Source organism: Centroberyx gerrardi, chromosome 7 (genome assembly GCF_048128805.1).
Source record: "Centroberyx gerrardi isolate f3 chromosome 7, fCenGer3.hap1.cur.20231027, whole genome shotgun sequence".
NCBI classification, from domain to species: domain Eukaryota; kingdom Metazoa; phylum Chordata; class Actinopteri; order Beryciformes; family Berycidae; genus Centroberyx; species Centroberyx gerrardi.
This window is the reverse complement of record NC_136003.1, coordinates 9,545,500-9,564,023: the sequence shown is the minus strand read 5'-3', so window position 1 is coordinate 9,564,023 and position 18,524 is coordinate 9,545,500. Positions and strand designations below refer to the sequence as shown.

Genomic DNA, 18,524 nt, shown 5'->3' with positions numbered 1-18,524 from the left:
TCTCCAAGGCTCTGTTCCCTATTACAGAAATAGTGGACTATATAGTGTGTCCATCATTTTGTACTCGTGTCCGAATTCTCAACGGTTAATTTGATTCAATATATGGTTCGCTATAAAATACCCACAATGCAGAAGAAGAAGATTGCTAGCTCACGAGCTAGCTAGCCATCTTGACGACTCTTCTTCTTTGGTTTGCTTATGAGATGCTGGCCACGTCCGGGTGTGTCACACGAATATCCAACGCATTTTTTTGAAGCAATGATGTTTAATGTAGTGTCCGAAACTTTGCTCATTCGTTGCACATATAGTTCATTATATGGCAAACACTCCTTAGGGAATAGTGAGGGAGTGAACGAGTGAACCATTCTGAACGCAGCTCAAGTGTGTCCACCAGAGCGACCTGATATACAGATAATGATGACAGTGAAGAAACCAGTGGTGGTGATGATAAAGATGAAGGTGATGATATTGCTGGCGACAACAATACGTTGATGCAGCAGTAGCTTAGACAGTCCCAACACTGGACTGGGAGACCTCATTGTCCACTCTGTCCGGAGCCACAGACAGACAGATAGATGGATCCCTAACGGTCTCCTGTCACCAGACTCATACATCTCCCTCCCTAAATCACATCCAACAAATTCTCTTTTCCTCCGTGCTGTCTTTCCCCTCCTTTTCCCCCCCTCCATCATCCTGTCTTCTTCCCCTCTACGCACCATCCCTCCGCTTGTCCACCGACAGGTCGATCATTCTTTCTGTCTTCTGAGTCTCTTGGTATCTCTTTCCCTCTGATAAAGGCCGCGTTCTGTCCGGTATCCGCGGCCCTGCGGCGCCGAGCCTGCCTTTGCATCAGAATGTGCCCTGGGTGTAAAGCCTCATATCTTTACAACATCTTATTATATGGTGTGAGAGGAGGGCATTTGTCATGGTGCCTTGGATATGTGTGTGTGTATATATAACTCATTTATAAAGCAGGTGGATCCTGCTGCATGGAGCGTACACGCATGTGCAAACATACGTACGCATGGACACACACACACACACACACACACACACACACACACACACACACTCGGAAGACAAGATTGGATTTCTTATTAACAGGCCACTCATTCCTCTCCTCTCCTGTCTCCCTCTCATTTTCACTGTCAGGTATCATGTCCACTTCTCTCCCTCTCTCTCTCTCTCTCTCTCTCTCTCTCTCTCTCTCTCTCTCTCTCTCTCCCGCTCACCATTTCCCAGCTATTGTTCCTTCCCTTCCACTGCTCAGTTTCTGTCCTCCTCTCCATTTCTCTCCAATTCCCCAATTCTCTGCCTCTCTATTGCTCCATCCATCCCCGCCTTTCATGTTTCCCCTCACCATTCTCCGTCTACTCATTTTTCGTTCTGCATGTTGGCAGTGAGAAAGAGAGATGGAGAAAGTGCTGAGACAGAGCAATATAATAGTGCAAGTGGAGGATGATGATGATGATGCTATATAGCGTCTCTCCCTCTCTCTCTCTCTCTCTCTCTCTCTCTCTCTGTCATGCTACTTTTCTAAGTATTTATACAAGTATGTTCCTTTGCCCTTCACCCAAGTATTTACATCTACCTTCTACATGAGTAAGTTTGGTAACACTTTACTTTCCAGGTCCGCTATTTCCTAACAATCTCCAAGAAAGGCGTTGTTATCTAACTGTTAATTTCTCTGGAACCTTCCTGGAAAGAACCATGACATTATGTAATATACTCCAACTGAACCCTTAGTCCATTTTCCCTGTACATAATGTCATATGTCACATAATATAATGTCATATTTCCAGGAAAATATATTAACAGTTAAATATCAACTAATTTCTAGGTTATTAGTAGAAAATACTGGACCTGAAAAATAAAGTGTTAATGTATGTTTTTTAGGTTTGTTGATATAAGCCCAAACATCAATAAATTATTTAAAAAGACCACATAAAAATAGGTAATCTAGTCTCTAGAGCAGTGGTTCTCAACGTGGGGTCTGGGGACCACCAGGGGTCCTTGAGGGGGTTCCAGGGGGTCCCCAGCAAATTGATGAATTGTTAAACATCACCATTACTTAATTTACAATAAGTTAACATGATTAAAGACTGTAGAAGAATGACTGTTTTACATAGATTCATTGTTATCTCTCTATCTACTCTACAGATAGTCAAATAAAAATATTCTCAGATTTAGGTCCAAGAGACAAATCAAATGGGGGTCTGTGGCTCTAATGTTGAATAAATTAGGGGTCCATGATATGAAAAACATTGAGAACCACTGCTCTAGAGTATTGTTCTAGTGAGATACACCTTTACTGAAGACAAATACCTTCACTGAGTTGATTAAAGTGCTTGTACTTGAATAAATCATTTCAGCATTTGTTCCATCTCTGCATTCCTCTCTCTATCTGTCTCTCACGCGTGTCACCTCCTATCTCGATGACACTTCAGTCAAACTCTCAGCTCTGAAGTGCCGCTCTCAGATAAATGAGTAGAAAACAGATTGACTTCATTTCAATGCAAAACGCTGTCAAAAAAGATGCTGATGGCGGAACTCTGCGTCGTTTGATCGCATTTTGAGCCAGAGCCTTCCTGCTGTGAGGAGACTCCCTGCACAGCACCGAGGACACGTCCAAGATCTGCAACCTCTGATGTCAAACTCTCTCTTTCTCTCTTCCTCTCTCTATCTCCATCTCTGTGATGCAGTGGTGTAGCTTATGAGTGCATTGGCCTTTCCCCTGTTTGTGTCTCTGTGTCTTAAAGTAATAATCACTGACATTTTCATATAAATAAAAGTATGTGTTGCGATTCTATTGGCGATTGATATAAAAAGGTAGTGATTCAACCTTTATCCAGTTCATCAAAGCTTTTTCATTTACCGTCCTAAACACCCAGTGTCAAGTAAGTCCAGAGAAAAATGTATGCATCTCCGGCACCAATAAGAGCAACTTGTTTGGAATAAATAGAAGAAGAATTGGTAATCAGGAAGAGCAGCGGTAGCCACCATGGTTGAACAGACAAAGAAAAGGGGGGAAATCCCAATCAGAAGCTACAGAAATTCAAACTTCATCAACAGAAAATCCAGGGAAAGTTACAGTACTGGACACACTGTTTGACAGGTGATCTCTGGGAAGAGCAGTGCAGAAACACTGCAGCAATGAGAGCTTAGCACCAAAGATGTCACCAAAATCAAAAGAAACAAGGATTTTGCAGATTACCACTTTAAGTGTCTTCGGGCTCTTTTCTCTCTTTCTCCCTCTCTCTCATTCCCCACAACCTGTCACCTTCAAACAGGTTCACTTCGTGTCTGCATTAGGTTGGCTTACATGGACTCAATTTCAAAGGCAGCTCGCTTCCTTGTCTCCTGCCTTCGCTTCTTAGATTCACTTGCTACCCTGTTTTAACCTTTTAGTTGAACCTCAGAATAAGTCGTTGTTCTAAGTTACACAGAGGAAATGTAAACTCATACTGTGCTCAAAAACTGTTGGAAGTAAATTACATTGTGAACTGTGATGTCATCAAAAGGAGACAAGCAGAAGGGAAACTGGTTAATGAAAACAATGGATGAGTCGAGTTGAATTCAGTATTTAGAAAAATTTAGCATTCCTCTGTACTACAAACCCAGTGGACTGTGATGTCATCAACAGAGACAATGAAAAACTAAGCAGAAAGGAAATTAGTGTGATTTTGTGGGAACAATGGAGAAGTCACTATTTTCCAAGTGTGTTTGTGCAGCACCACAAACATTTAATCTAATTTGACTTGCAAGCAAACTGGAGTGAAACTCCCTGAAGAGAATTTCCAAATGAGTGGTGTTTGTTTATGTGATTAACAATAGATTTGGTGATGGTGTGCTTGGCTGCTAAGTGAGCCCCAATGGAAAATCATTCACAGTGTAACTGAAGCAGTGAGGAAGGTTTTGATTTCTCCATTAATATGCCAGTCGGCACACAACTAATTGACATATCTATTTGAAACAACCAATCTCAAGCAACCCATTACAAGTGAGAGTCCCAGAAGTAACCACACAAACCCAAAGTCCTAACACGGTCTATGAAAAGCTGTCATTTTGCCTCAAGCCCCAATGATTTTCCATGACTCAAACCCTAGCATCAATGCGGACTCTGGCACAGTCTGTTCCTTATTTTCAGTCATTTTTTTCTCCCTGCACTCTTCCCCTCCTGCCCACGCCTCATCTAGCATGGACATTCCCTGGCGAGATCCCTTAGCAATCTCTTATCCTCCACCACTTCACTCCTGTCCATATCCACCATTTCCACATCTCTCTCTCCCCCTCATCCTCCTTTGTCACCCACCCCTTTCTCCTTCTCGGCTCCTCTGCTCATCACTTCTCCATCCCCTCCCTCCCTGAGCCCCTCGTCAGCCTCGAGAGAGCTGCAAGTGACACCCTGGCACGCCATGGGATTAAGGCAAGCCCCTCTGCGTCCGTTCGGCTGCCGCGCGAGGCTGGAAAAGGTGATAAATTCGGAGGAGCGCACCGGCGAATGAGCGAGGGATAGAAGGAGGGTTAGAAACACTTGTGAGGAGGCTGCATCAAAATTAGACAGAGAGAGAGTGATGAGAGAGAGAAGGGGCATGGAACGGTTGAAAAAGATTTTGGAGTTTGAGGGGGAACGTTTTTGAATTGGATTGGGAGTGATGTTCCCATGAGGTTTTACCAAGAGGAATGCAAAATAGAGGAGAGAGAGAGAGACAGAGAGAGATAGAGGGAGAGAGAGAGTCAAAGCGAGAGCAAACTACTTAAAAATGAGATTCATAGAGGTTGGCAGATGTAAGGGCTTCTCACCATCAAAATGTTTCCTGATTGAGTTGCAACGGTAATAAATCTGAGCCACTTTCAAAAGGATTCCGACTGACATCATTAAAACATCCGTCATAAAACGGATATTTGCCTCATAAATGCAACGATATCCTGGGAATAACTAAGATGATAACACCTGTTGTCTGTGGTCCTTCCACAGCAGAGGACACTAATCCCCGTTTGAATGTGTCGCACACACTCGCGCCATGCCCCACACCCCAACACACACACACACACACACACACACACACACACATACAGATGCAAACACACATAAATCCATCCATCCCAATAAAACCTGTTTATGGCCGCCACATACAGACAGTAGCCCCTAAGTCTCATATCAGCCCGCTCTCAACCCAAGCCTCCTAAAGGTCAGTGGGGGAGCTACTAAGACCACCGGTGGAAACAGCTGATGTTTGCAGTGATCTATAATCACTCCGCTCGGTACATATCTATAAGTGAGGCTCTAGGAGGATTCCTGGGCAGGGAGTGTTGTTGCTGTGCCAGAGGGACGTATAGCCTGCCAATGCCCGACTCTTTTATTGTTTGGGGTTAGTGATGGAGAGGCGCGGGGGGCCCCTTTGCGGATTCTTTCCCTACAAAGTCACGATGCAGTCCTGCATAGCGGACCATATAGGTTTCTGGCTCTGTGTGTCTTAATCTGGAATGTTGTGGCAGCCATTTGCTTCCACTGCCCGGTAGGCTTTTTGTTTAATTCAATCTACGAGGCAAAATGACCCAAGTAGAAGCGACCCATGAGAGTCTCACTTACACTCTGAGACTGTAAATGAATGTTTGACTGGAAGAATTGGCCCCAAGAGGCTTTGTTTTGATCATTTCCATCCATATGTATGGAGGTGAGTTAGATTAGGGAGAGAGAAAGAGAGAAAGAAGAACATCAGTGAGAGAGAGAGTGAGAGCAGAGCGGAGAGCGGAGGAAGCTCGGGTCATGTAATTTGTCACCGATGAATGCTGAATGCCTTGCAGGAGGAGAAAAGTAGATGAGAATTAAAAGTGAAAATTAAAAGTTTAAGAGAGCAGAGAGAGAGAGAGAGATGGAAGAAGGGGTGAGATGGGATCAGCGGGGGATTCGAGGACAGAGCGAGGTCCCTTGGGAGGCAGGTGGGAGGAAATTAGGTAGGGGAATCAAATGGATGCGAGGAGGGAGGGGGGGGAGGTAGGGGAAGGGAGGGAGGGGGTGACAAAGGGTGGAATGAGCGTAAGAAAGAGGTCCGGCCGGAATGAGAGCGGGGCAATTATTAATAGTAATGTTTGATTAGCCGGAGTGCAGTCGGGAAAGCGATACGGCCCTCGCAGCGAGCATCGCTGCCCCTCGTGCTGGACCGGGCTCCCATTTTTCATCCCAAAATAGTCGGAGAGGAGGCGTATAAAACAGGAAGAGCAGCGCCTCTGGTCCTGTACTGGACGTCCCTCCTGCACCTAGCCAGCCCCTCTCTCTCTCCTCAGCATCCAGTAACCAGGTAAGAGGAAGAAATGGATGAGAGATAAAGGAGATGAAGGAGATTTATTTAAGAGTGTAATATGTTGGCTGAAATACTTCCAGAGGCAGAACGATGAAAGATGTGGCGACAAAGTTTTATGTTTTTGGTGTACTGCCTGCAGCGAATGACAAGCTTTAAGATGGGACATCTCAACCAAAGCAAGTTCCTCAGAACACAAGGCACAATGATGAGAGGGGATGTTTGATACCACAATGTCTCAATTCTCAGCGCTTTAGGAACAAAACCGGATGTGTTTTCCTAGGGAACAACTCATTCTCAACCATGAAGCATCACAATACTTCTACTAAGTTATGGAAAGATTTAATTGGACACTGTAATCACATGCAGTGATAGATGAATCTAATAGGAAAGGCATTGCAGGGAGTTCGAGGTAACAGGAACGTGTGGAGAAACGCAATTTACCTTCTTTTACCGCCTCCTCCATAGAGCGAGATTAGATTAAGATACAGCGGCAGTATATGAACAAGGTAATTGCTTTCCGATAGCGAGTTTGCTGCAAAAATTAAGAGGCGCAGGTGTAAGTCCGTTGCAGTGGTTACTTGTGATATCCTTCAAGGTCAAATCTTAATTACACCTAATGGGACTGACTACAGTCTTCGGTTCACGCTCCGGCGCATCCGCCGTCTTTGAAGTTGCGAGGGGAACTGAGGCGGAATGCAAAGTGATGACAAAACGCTGACGCGGCAAAAAAGCAGATTTTGTCAAAAGTCCCTCCTGAGAACGCAACCTACTCTCTACTTAAGATTCTACGGCTGATTTTGAAAAACGTGGCATGCACTCACAGATGCATTGTGTACCATGAATATTCATGCAGGGAGCGAGCCGCTTAAGTGGATGCGGTTCCTGTTAATTAATGAAGAAGACGCATAATGCTTTGTTTGGGTGCCACTTTGAAATATGGACGCCTTTTAGGACTCTAACGCTGTTGCTATGACTGGTGGATTTAATGGAATTTACATCTTTAATTTGTTTGGTAATATTTTATGCAAATGCATCATATTATGTCGGCATGGGTGGTATTTGCTTAAGATGGCTTTCGTCTCGTATGGGTTTTGCGGAGTCATCCCGTTAGATGTGGTGTCTTTATTAGATTATGAATCATAGGGTTGCCTGTGTTAAGTGGGAGTGTGGGAGCCGGGATCGCCTACACGCACACATGGTCACACACACATTTGTTTTTTTCCACACATACCAAAATACTACGCACAAGAAAAGAAACGCATATAGGCCCACACATCCCACAAAATCACCACAGTCACTCGCTCTCACACACACTCACCCACTCACTCAGGCTCCTACCCAAAGTAACTTATAGTACAGTAAGCTTAAATTCGTAGATCACCCAAATGACATGCAACCAACAGTAAAGGATGCAAGCATGCACACTTCTGTCACTCTCAAATGATCCTGCAAGAGAGAAATGGCAGGAAAAGAAATAAGAAAAATAAGAACTAAGCAGAGGATTGGAGGATTTTTTTCCCCCAACTCATTCACTTTATCACACACTCACTCACTCGCTAACACATTTATATAAAGCTAAGGACACACACACACACACACACACACACACACACACACACACACACAGGGCTATTGTTGCAGCCAAGCTGTAACTGTTTGGTTAGGCTATCCTGTCCTGCACCTGCCAGAAGATTAGACAGTGGACTTTGGTGATAACAGCCAGATGATCCCCAGGCCTCTGCACTGCTCTTATCAAATCTATCCTTTCCTTTGTGTGAGTGTGTGTGTGTGTGTGTGTGCGTGCACGTTTTTTGTTTATATCAACAGACAAACACCATTTTACTTTACCTTCTTGTCAACAGCTCTATAAAATCAATGCACAATGGGATGCACACTGAATAGATTACTTCAGATACACTGAAACATCAAGCTGACCTCAAGATTAACTGCGCAACTCAATGGCGGTTCAGCTAGATCACTGAGGTCTCTGTGATACTCTGTGATAGCTGGGTCTACTAAAGCTTAATAAGCCACTTAAGGGAATCTGAAAGACAAAATATAGACATTTTTTTTAACCCAATATGACAAGAAATAACAAGTATTCAAAATGACTTTCAGCTCTATCCAGGCAGGACTATTTTGGCAATCATCTCTAAAGCATTTTCTTCCACTCACATTTTGGCATAAGTGAGGACAATTATGCACTTGTCTGAACAAATTTACTATCGGCAAAGAGGCTAGTAAAATCTCTATCCATACCTGTGGGCCTCTACCGCATTACACTATTAACATTTATCAAGTTTTTATTTATTGTGATTCTCTGCAGCTCCAAGTGTTGAGTATGGCTCTAACACTGCCAGGGTTGGAGGCTCAATTCCCACTGGGGCCACAAATACTAAAATAGTCTGCACTTTGCTTTGAATGAAAGAGTCCACCAGTACAGTACTATATGTCAGTTATGAACAAATTCTTATTTACAATGGCGGCATTACAAAAAGCCTCTCAGAGAAGGGCAAAGGATTTTGGATTAAAGCATTACAGCCTCAAAGAATTGAAGTGTGGTACAGCTGGTTAATCCAAAAGGAATATTATTCCACTCAAAAGCCCGTGACCAATCCTCACACTGCGGCAAAGCTCCCAGCTGTACATTATTTGTTGTACTATGCAAATGTTTTGTGTTTCTGCGTTCAATCTCGTACAACTCAAAATTCATTTTGTGGACCATCCCTTAAATAAAACACATATATATATACTGCCTGTAGTTCCTGTTAATGCTAATCAACCAGCATGCAATGAATACTCCATATCCATTTTGATTGAAAAAAAATATTCACTACCTAAATTTCATCATTCAGTATCTCTAAAATATAAAGGATCTAGTCTGTAAATGTGTTTTCAAGTGTTTCCTCAATCAACTAAGGTCTTATGTTATATACTATTGTTTAAAAATTTGTTTTCATTTTGTTCTATCCATCATGTTGTAAGAGTCATGTTTTCCAAAAGAGGGGAATCTCATTTTGGAATGAAACCCTATACAAATTCAGATTGGTTCACACTTCTTCATTAGGTGCAACAGTATGTTCTATTGTACCCTGCCATGCTTTCTAGTCATCCACTTTCAATAATCGCTCCCTAACGACACAATGTGTTATTTATGGCAACAATAATGTTCCTACAGCTAAAAGACACATACAGTCGAACTCTTATTCAATCATTCACTTGAGCTGCTGTGTACACACAGGTTTACCGGTCATATTTTTGATTTGCCAGTCACTGTAGGCGACGTTCTGGGTCGGAAGAAATAAATAAATCCTGGATCCAATTGCTTTTTTTTTAATGTAAAAAAGCAAAAGCCAATCCCCTGAAATTGCTTACGTACGTTTAAATTTAAAAGAAAGAACATGAGGCTCGGGGTGTGTATGGATTCACACAAAAACAATGATTCTGCAGAAACAATGCTCACCGTTTAATGCCTCGCCGCAGCGCACTGACATATCAGCAGGGAGGGAGAATCTCATCACACAATATATTCGTAACCTTTGTGTGTAGAAGGCGACGGTTCAATCCTGGTTCACAAACTGCATGCAATGATACCAGAGAGGCATATAAACCTTTTCTCCACTATGTCTCTATTTGGCCCCCATTAACCCTCTCCTGCTCTCTCTTTCTATATCTAACACGAACTCACATGCGTACATTCTCTCTCCTTTTTTTCATCGACTCAAACCACGAACATAGACACGCTCGTGAAATGAGCATGACGGGCTCGAGTTTCTTGAAACGCAAGGACATTCTGCCTTGAGCCTTGCCTTTCCTCACCCCAGCCTGCTTGGCACCCTCGGTACTCACACAAACACACATGTAGACAGTAGACACACGCATACACACACACACACACACACGCTCGTGCAGCTGTTGCGGCAGACCGGGGAGGCGGTGGTCCTGAGGCACGGTTGGGTTTCCTTCACCTCAGGGTGACCAGCGGGGCGGTGGGACTTTCCATGGAGGAAAACTCCAGTTTCATATCTTCATCTACTGCAGTAGGAGGTCAACAGAATGCAGGAGAGGGCATTGAAATACCGCCAATATCCTGCAAACACCTTTTTAATTCCATTTTCCAATTCATTTTTTTGTTTCACTGTAATTGCCTGCTGGAATTGTTCTCTAATCATGGACTCTACAGTATCTCACAACTCCGGGGCCAAGCCAAACTAGTGAGAAAGCAATTTACATTTGTCAAAAAATGTTTTGGTGTCAATGCTTTCAGGACTCTGATGAGATAGAGGGAATTTAGAGTGTATGAGGAAACATAAGGGGCAGAGAAAGATAGGATGAGGGAAGGTCTGATGAGTTTAAAGTCACAATGAAATGAAAAATGACTTTTCCACAGCTGAATCTCCATATAATATCATACATCTATTCAACAATCTATTTATCAAAATGCCATTACTTCTACTTCCAGGAAAATGGCATATTTTTAGTGGTTATCACAGAAAAAAAGGTTCTTAACTGGTTCTCTAAAGGTCTGTGTGGTTCCACGAAGAACCATCACCAACTAAAGAACCATTTTATTTAATGGATGGTTCTTGGAGATATTAAAAGGTTCTTATGTATTCTTATATGAGTTATGGGATGGTGGGTGATGGCATAAATTTGGAAAACAACCACACCCCTCCATGGGTGGGGGGTTAACTGCCTACTAGCCTATATAATAATAATAATAAACTTTATTTATATAGCACCTTTCAAAACAATTGTTACAAGGTGCTTTACATTGTGCAATTGCAAATAAGCCTATTGCAATTGAACCATTTTCAGTTCCAGTTGGTACCTTTATTTTTCTGTGTGTAGGCGTACATAAAAAATTCCAACCAATAATACCAGCACAGAAAACGCAACATTATGCACAAAGCACTTTTGAACTGCTGAACAATTTTGAACAGTCCCTCTCCGCATTATGTCCCGCCCCTACATCCTGTTTCAACCGGTGGTTCAAATTATGGAACCAAGACACCATCAAAGTGTTGTTCCCTTGTATCTTTAAACAGAAATAAGACTGAAAGGACATACAATTAGGCTGATGTGATTATGGCTTAACGGGTCGATAGCGATAGAACCAGCAAAGATAGGGGTCGGATTAAACGGGGGATTAACTGCCCAACAATGGCAACAACTAAACAGTAAGTGGATAGCGGCAGAGATGCGATTACCAGCAGATAACCTTGGTGGAGTCAGGTTGACACTTTAACCCAGATGGGGATTTAAAGGAGAAAACCTCATGCAGAAGAACACATTTCACACATTTTACTTTCATGGCCCAGGGAAAGACCAGCCAAGAATTACATTCCAAACTGAGATATCACCATTTGAAAAGATGTGACACCTACTCTTACAAAATATGAAAGTAAAGCACATTACGGGTTCCTATTAAACCTATGAGTCATCTGAAGGCCTTTGCTGAGGATAGAATTTTTGAAATATTGACTGGGGAGTTTCAGGTAGCAAGGTAGATATATGGGATCATGGAATGAAACCTTTCATGTGTGAACACTAACAACTATCAAAGAAGAAACCAGAAGACTAACAAGACTCCAGGCAGCATCTCTACACTGGCATTTGACAGGACATTGATTTTGTGGAATTATGTAATATTTCTCTCAACTTTTATGTCCAAGTGAGATTTACTATATTAGCACTATCAACTCTGAACCAGAAAATATACTCATATCCACACAAAAAAATCTTGGCTATTGTCACAGTCAGCTGTCCCACCTTTTCTAAACCATTCTCTCAGTAGTAATGAATGATCGCTAATTCAAACCACACTGTCCTATGGAATATAATATGTCATATATAACATATTTGACTGCTCAAATTCTGTGGTGTAGCAGGTTCTGGCAGTAATGGAACTGAGGCATAATAGGTTAAGCAACAATAAAACTAGTTTCAACAGGACTATGTATGACTTAGGCAGCCACCAACTAAAGCCCGATGACCTTCCACTGTAAATACCTCAATAAATCATTCAAGGGCCAGCCCTCTTCAAATATAGTACCATCTGTTTAGCTGATTGATAGTCAGAGGGGGGAAAAAAGCATTTCATATTATTGCTCAAGAGGTTAAAAGTCTGCAATAAACCAAATATATGAATAAAGTCTTTGTGCTTTCATTTAAAATAATCTATTGGGGTTTACTTCATAGAATTTCACTGCTGTGCATTGACTGAAATCAAGAAAGAGTAAATCATTTTATCCCCCTCATTCCAAGGTGGATTGTTTCTTTTCCCCATGGATACCTTTGTGATAAAGGTCAGAGAATGAGGTTGTGCTTTTATACTGGTAAGAGATTAGATGTGCGGCAACACAATGTTCAGTATTGATCTGTGTGTGCAGCAGTATGTTACTGAAGTAGATAACACTGTATATCTTCAGGAGCCCATACATCACTGAAGTTGTGTTTGACACCGATGGAATGAATCGAGCTGCTACTACTTGAAATGTTGGTTTCCCCAAACATCTTAACACTAGGTAGATCTGTGAAGAGTTGATTTCCAAAACGATCAATCATTACCTCGGGTTAGGTTCATCATTTAACATCTCTAAAATGAAAGGATCTAGTCTGTAGAGGTGTTATTATGTTGTCAACCATTGGACTTAAGGCACCTACTATCTCCTAAAGCGTGTCTTCATTTATTTTAAGTGTGTGTCATCAATCATTCTGTAAGAGTCAAGGTCAAAATGGAGCGGGGATAAACTTGATCTTATGATTCTGAGAAATAAAACTCCTCTGAATGTAAGCTGATAGGGTTTAAAAAACATTTTTAGTTTCAGGATTCTCCAGTTTAAGTGAAAAATGCTTTGTTTTGCAAATCTGATCAGAACTCTTTCTCCCTAACTGATGATCTGCCGCATTGTGTTACATATTTCTTTTACACTGATCCAGAACGGAACCAAAATGTATTACAGTAGTGTTGCTGGACTGTGCAAGATTAGTTTCACAAATGCATGGTACATGTAATGCTCTAGCCTTAAATATAGATGTAGACAAATACATAGCACAGTGTGGTAGAGATAGAATAGGTAGACTGGTTGAGGCATGATGCAACAAAATGCCAAGCTTGAGCGATTTTTAAAGATTTGTATGGAGTGGAACACTGGGAAGGACATGAGCAATGATATTGGCCAGCTCAGCATTGTTGCTTATCTGCACTATAGATGAAAGACAGTGATGATGATGATGATGATGATGATGATGGTTGTACAATGATGATGGTGATACAGTAGCAGCACCATGACCTTTCTATTTAACAAGACATTTCATTTCATTTCCCTTCTCCCCTCTAAGGGCTTGAGGCTTTTTCATATGTTGACAGTAAGCTGCCTTGGTAAATGCACTGGTGTAAGTGTGTCTTTTAGTGTGTGTGTGGGGGTGTGTGTGCCCTAGAGCTCGCCTCAGGGGCCCACTACAGATACTAAACTAAGCCTGGACCATAGTCGTATAAATTCTCCCTCGCAGGCTATCAGAGCGCCGCATCCTCTAATCCACACGCCACTCACTCCCTCTCTCCACGCGCCGGTCTTCCTCTACACCCTCCAAGTATCCGTGTGTGTTTAGCTTATCTGTCTGTGTGTTTAGCTCATACTGTATGTATGTGTGTTTACACTAGCAACAGAGCGACGGGGGTGTAAGTCGAAGGGGGGGGGGCCAAGGTGACAACTTCATAAGCGGCGATCGGGTTCAGTCAGGAAAAAGCCAAAGGCGGCGCAGACGCCCGACTCACCTTTCACAGTGTGAGGTGTGAGGGGACTGTGCGGCCGGGGGCCCGGGCTGACAAACCGGATTCTGCCGTGGTATTTCAGACACAGCAGAAGACTGAGACGGCCTGTTAAACCCCTGCTGACTTCACCTCTGGCCGCCCGCCACGCCTTTCCTCCCCTATAACAGCTCACTGATATCACACAAATGAAATGGAAAGCACCAAGCTTTTCCCTGCTCCTTCGCCCTCCTCCCCCCTCATTCTAATCTTCCCCCTCCGTTCCTCCGTGTCTCCCTCCCTTTTTTTCTTTCTAATTTATCCTCTCTATATCTCATTATCTCCTAGGGGGGCAGGCCCACCGCCGCAGCGACCTTATAACACTTCACTGATAGGACGTAAATGAAATGGAGAGCGCCCCCCGTGTCACCATGACCAAACCCTCCCTCCATCCCTCCCTCCCTCCCTCCCTCCATCCTTCTCCCTCCCTCCCCTCCTCTCTCGACTGTTACTAATTCGCTCTGTCTCTCATCACCTCCTTCTCGCTCGTCCTGGTTTCCTGCTCCATTTCAAGAGTGTCACCAGTGTAATACAAGAATGTCTCTGTGTTCCCTCCCTGCTCTCTAGCGACCTTGTTTTTAACCTTGTCCCCCTCTCTTTCCTTCCCTTCTCTCTCTCTCTCTCTCTCTCTCTCTCTCTCTCTCTGTCCATATCTTCTCCACCATGCATTTCTCTCTCCTCCAGCAGCCAAGATGGCAATGACCAGCATTCTCAACGCTGACGACATCAAGAAAGCTCTAGACGCATTTTCAGGTAAAGTACTTGGTTGATCGTGGATAAATCACACGATTGCAGAACTTTAGACTGTCCAACGCCTCATCATACACTTGTGATTTGGTCATATTGTATAGCACTGATCTGAGACCAGTCTGCCCCCTACATCAGAGTGAAGTTCATTTTCTCATGTGATCTGAGCAGTGAACCTAGATCAGTGTTCCTATACTTAGAACTGGAATGAATGAATGAATGAATGAAGTACAGGGTTCCCACACATATTTTACAATTAAATTCCAAAACCTTTCCATAACTTCATACAAAATTTTCATAACTGCATTACTGTGGTGTAAAGCAACCCCTTCAAATGCTATGACATTGACAAAGTTACTGTGGACTACAACTTGAGGAATGACATCTTCCTTTAAATGCAACGTTTACATTTATTTAATACTTTGTAGTGCAAAAAAGAAAATGTAAGCCAAAAACTCCTCCTCTCTAAGGAATGCCCAACATCAATCATGTTTTGCTTTACGGGGCAATGTTTTGAATTTTGCATGACATAACCTGAAACTGTCTGCTTATACTTCTAACATTAGCAATTGCCTTGGTCACTTGTTTTCTAATAGCTAGCAAAAAGATGTTAAGGTAACGTCTTTGTGGCGAGAATAGATCGGAATTACACAACAAAGTCTCACAGCAACCTTGTTGTAGTCTGACCAGTTCATTTTAGTCTACCAATTTTTGTTGCATTTTTTCAAATTACTCCTGTAATTTTTATTTCGAGTTTCAAAAATGGTGAATTTAGTATCATTATTTAAAATTTCATGACTTTTCCACAAGTTGATATTTTACAATTTTCCAAAACATTTCCGGGCCTGGAAAACATTCTATAACATATATATAACATATATAATTCTATATATGTGTGTGTGTGTGTGTGTGTGTGTGTGTGTACAGTATGTGCGTGTGTGTGTGTGTATTTAGACAGACAGAGGAGGGAGGCAGAGCTCTGACCCAGAACTGATAGGACCTCTGGCAAACACATGTTCTCTATCTATAACTATCAAGCTGTTAGAAGGCTTCTAATATGAGGCTCATTACAATTAACTTTTACCCTGCGGGCCTCCTCATTCACATCAACACAGACTGAGCCTCAGTAATGAAACAACTTTCAGCAACTTAAAGCAACTTTCAGAATGGTTTCATCACACGCCCCCTACTGACTGTGTGTGTGTGTGTGTGTGTGTGTGTGTGCATGCTTACTCGTGTGTGTGGGTTTTCAGATTTGCAAATCTACCATATGTTGGAGATTCAAAGCGTTTGCAGTATGCTGACATTGTGCTTGTTTGGTTTCACATGTGTATCTATGTCTGTGTGTGTGTGTGTGTGTGTGTGCGTGCAGCTGCTGATTCATTCGATCATTACAAGTTCTTTGAGATGGTGGGTCTGAAGGCCAAGTCTGCTGAAGATGTGAAGAAGGCCTTCCTGGTGCTGGACGCTGACAACAGCGGCTTCATAGAGGAGGAGGAGCTCAAGTGAGACACACACACACACATCCCAATACAATACACAATACACACATACACAATTTGAGTATTCTGTGACACAGGCCTGTTCTGCTCTCTTTTCTTTGTTCAGATTCGTCCTGAAGGGATTCGCCAAAGATGGCAGGGACCTGACAGACAAAGAAACCAAAGCATTTTTAAATGCAGCCGACAAGGATGGAGACGGCAAGATTGGAGTCGATGGTAAACACCAACATCAGATTCCATTAGTGGGAGTGTCAAAAGATCACACACACAAACACAAATGCAGAGAGAAAGTCCACACACACATAAACAAAGACACCAGCAGAGACACAGACTATCTTCATTTATCTGTGTGTCTCTGTCTGTCTGTCTGTCTGTATCTCAGGACGCGATCACACCAGTTTTCTTCTTTCGTCTCAGAAAGTTGACTTTGTTGCATTTTTGTATTTGTGTTCATCTAGGTTCACACTGCCCAATTCCAAGCAAACCAGGGCTTATAAACAAGTTACGTGAGCTCACAAGCAGCTTGTTTATTGGACGGACTTTTGGTAACCTGTAGAGATGGGTCGATTCATGGGTTCAGTGTCTGTGGTTGGATTGTGCTCTATACAGTTCTAGATGAGCCAACACTCTTGTAAACACAAAGCGAGCGTTCAGGACAAAGACAGTTGTTTTCTGCTTACCTTGGCAATGACTTCAATGCTGGCTGTGTGCCTCATCATCCACAGTCTCAGCAAACTCACAAATTCTCAGACTTTGTTGTTCATTCATTGTCATCTTTACAAGACACCCAAACAAATCACTGTCCTACTTAATGGCACAAGCGCAACTGTACCATTTGTTCAGCAGTTCAGTTGCTAGTGTATGGGTTAGCTGCTGAATCGACATCTTTCCATCGGACTGATCGAACCGTTCAGTTGCTTTATCGGACTGAGCAAAAGAGTACAGACATGGACTGATTCTTTTTGGTTCAGTGGTTCAGTTGATCAGAAGCTAGTAGATCACTTCCTGTATCAGACTGAACGAACCGTTCAGTCACATAGGCCACGTGCCACCTTTTGGTCAAAAGAAACGGTAAATGTGAGTGATTCGGTCAAAACAAATCCAATCCAGTTCCTGTAACTTTAGCTAAGAATGATGACCTTGTGTGTTCGCTTTGCCTTAATTTACCTTCTCTACTGTTCATATAAGTCTAGAACACATGAAGAAATAGCTGCATATGAGCATCAGCCCAAACTGCGGTTTGCCCTTGGTTCATTTTGTTACCCTAGACTTTCCAAGCATGAGGAACTGCTGGCTATCAGATGTCAACGTCCGTCTCCTTATATCCATAAAATCTTGCATTTTTGGGTCATTTATTGGATCAGATTACGTTCCCACTCCGAACAAACCGCATCGCAATTCACTGGGAAGAGGACAGATACCCGCATTTTCAGATGGTCCACGGTTATTTGGTGCCGACCGAGAGAAAGTGGCATTGTCCTCACCGGCCGAAACGAACCAAACTAAAGGAGTTCGAATAAACATGCTTGGTGTGAACATGCTCAGATACCCATGTGTAGACAGACAGATAGGAAGGAAAACACCCAGAGACGCCTAAACGCTGACGTTCATTTCTCTCCCTCTCTTGCAGAGTTCACGGCCCTGGTGAAGGAGTGAACCGTCGCCTATCCTGACTGACTATAGCACTCCGAGACCACCTCCCTCCCAACCGCCGCCGCACCCTGATACTCGCTGACCCCCCCACCCCCTCACCCCCTAACTCCACCCCCCCTCCACCCCCCAGCCCACCAGACTGCAGCCGATCCCCGCCACACGCGCTCCTCTTCCCTCACCCTCACCCCCCCTCCACTGCTCTCTTCACTTCTGCCCTAGAGGAAGGGGGTTGTGGTGTGTCCCCCTTCGAAATACCCCCCCCCCCACACACACACACACACACACACACACATCTTCCAATACCCCCCCCCAACTGCCGTCACCCTATTTATTTTATCCTTTTTATACAAACCGTATGTGTTTCTGTTCATGTATAGATATCAAACTTGCCTGCTGCAAGGCTGAACCTCACATTTTAAAATATAATGTAGATATTTACAGAAGATGAAAAACATAAGAGAAAGCCCCTCATTTCCTTCTTTTATTAGACTTCACCCTCTCTTT

At 43.0% G+C, this 18,524-nt stretch overlaps 1 protein-coding gene across 1 annotated transcript; it reads left to right on the top strand.

Moving 5' to 3' along the window:
* Positions 1-14,810: 14,810 nt before the first annotated feature.
* On the top strand, positions 14,811-18,023 carry pvalb6 (parvalbumin 6). The gene is made up of 4 exons (XM_071898483.1): positions 14,811-14,871; positions 16,238-16,370; positions 16,474-16,583; positions 17,998-18,023. The coding sequence occupies exons 1-4, from the start codon at positions 14,811-14,813 to the stop codon at positions 18,021-18,023; spliced, it is 330 nt and encodes a 109-aa protein (XP_071754584.1).
* Positions 18,024-18,524: the final 501 nt, after the last annotated feature.

Bases quoted from the DNA above. Each gene is read 5' to 3' on its own strand.
- pvalb6 (XM_071898483.1), top strand. From the start codon at position 14,811: ATGGCAATGACCAGCATTCTCAACGCTGACGACATCAAGAAAGCTCTA. The intron at 14,872-16,237 runs GTAAAGTACTTG...GTGTGCGTGCAG, and splicing joins AGCTCTAGACGCATTTTCAG to CTGCTGATTCATTCGATCAT. The intron at 16,371-16,473 runs GTGAGACACACA...TTCTTTGTTCAG, and splicing joins ATAGAGGAGGAGGAGCTCAA to ATTCGTCCTGAAGGGATTCG.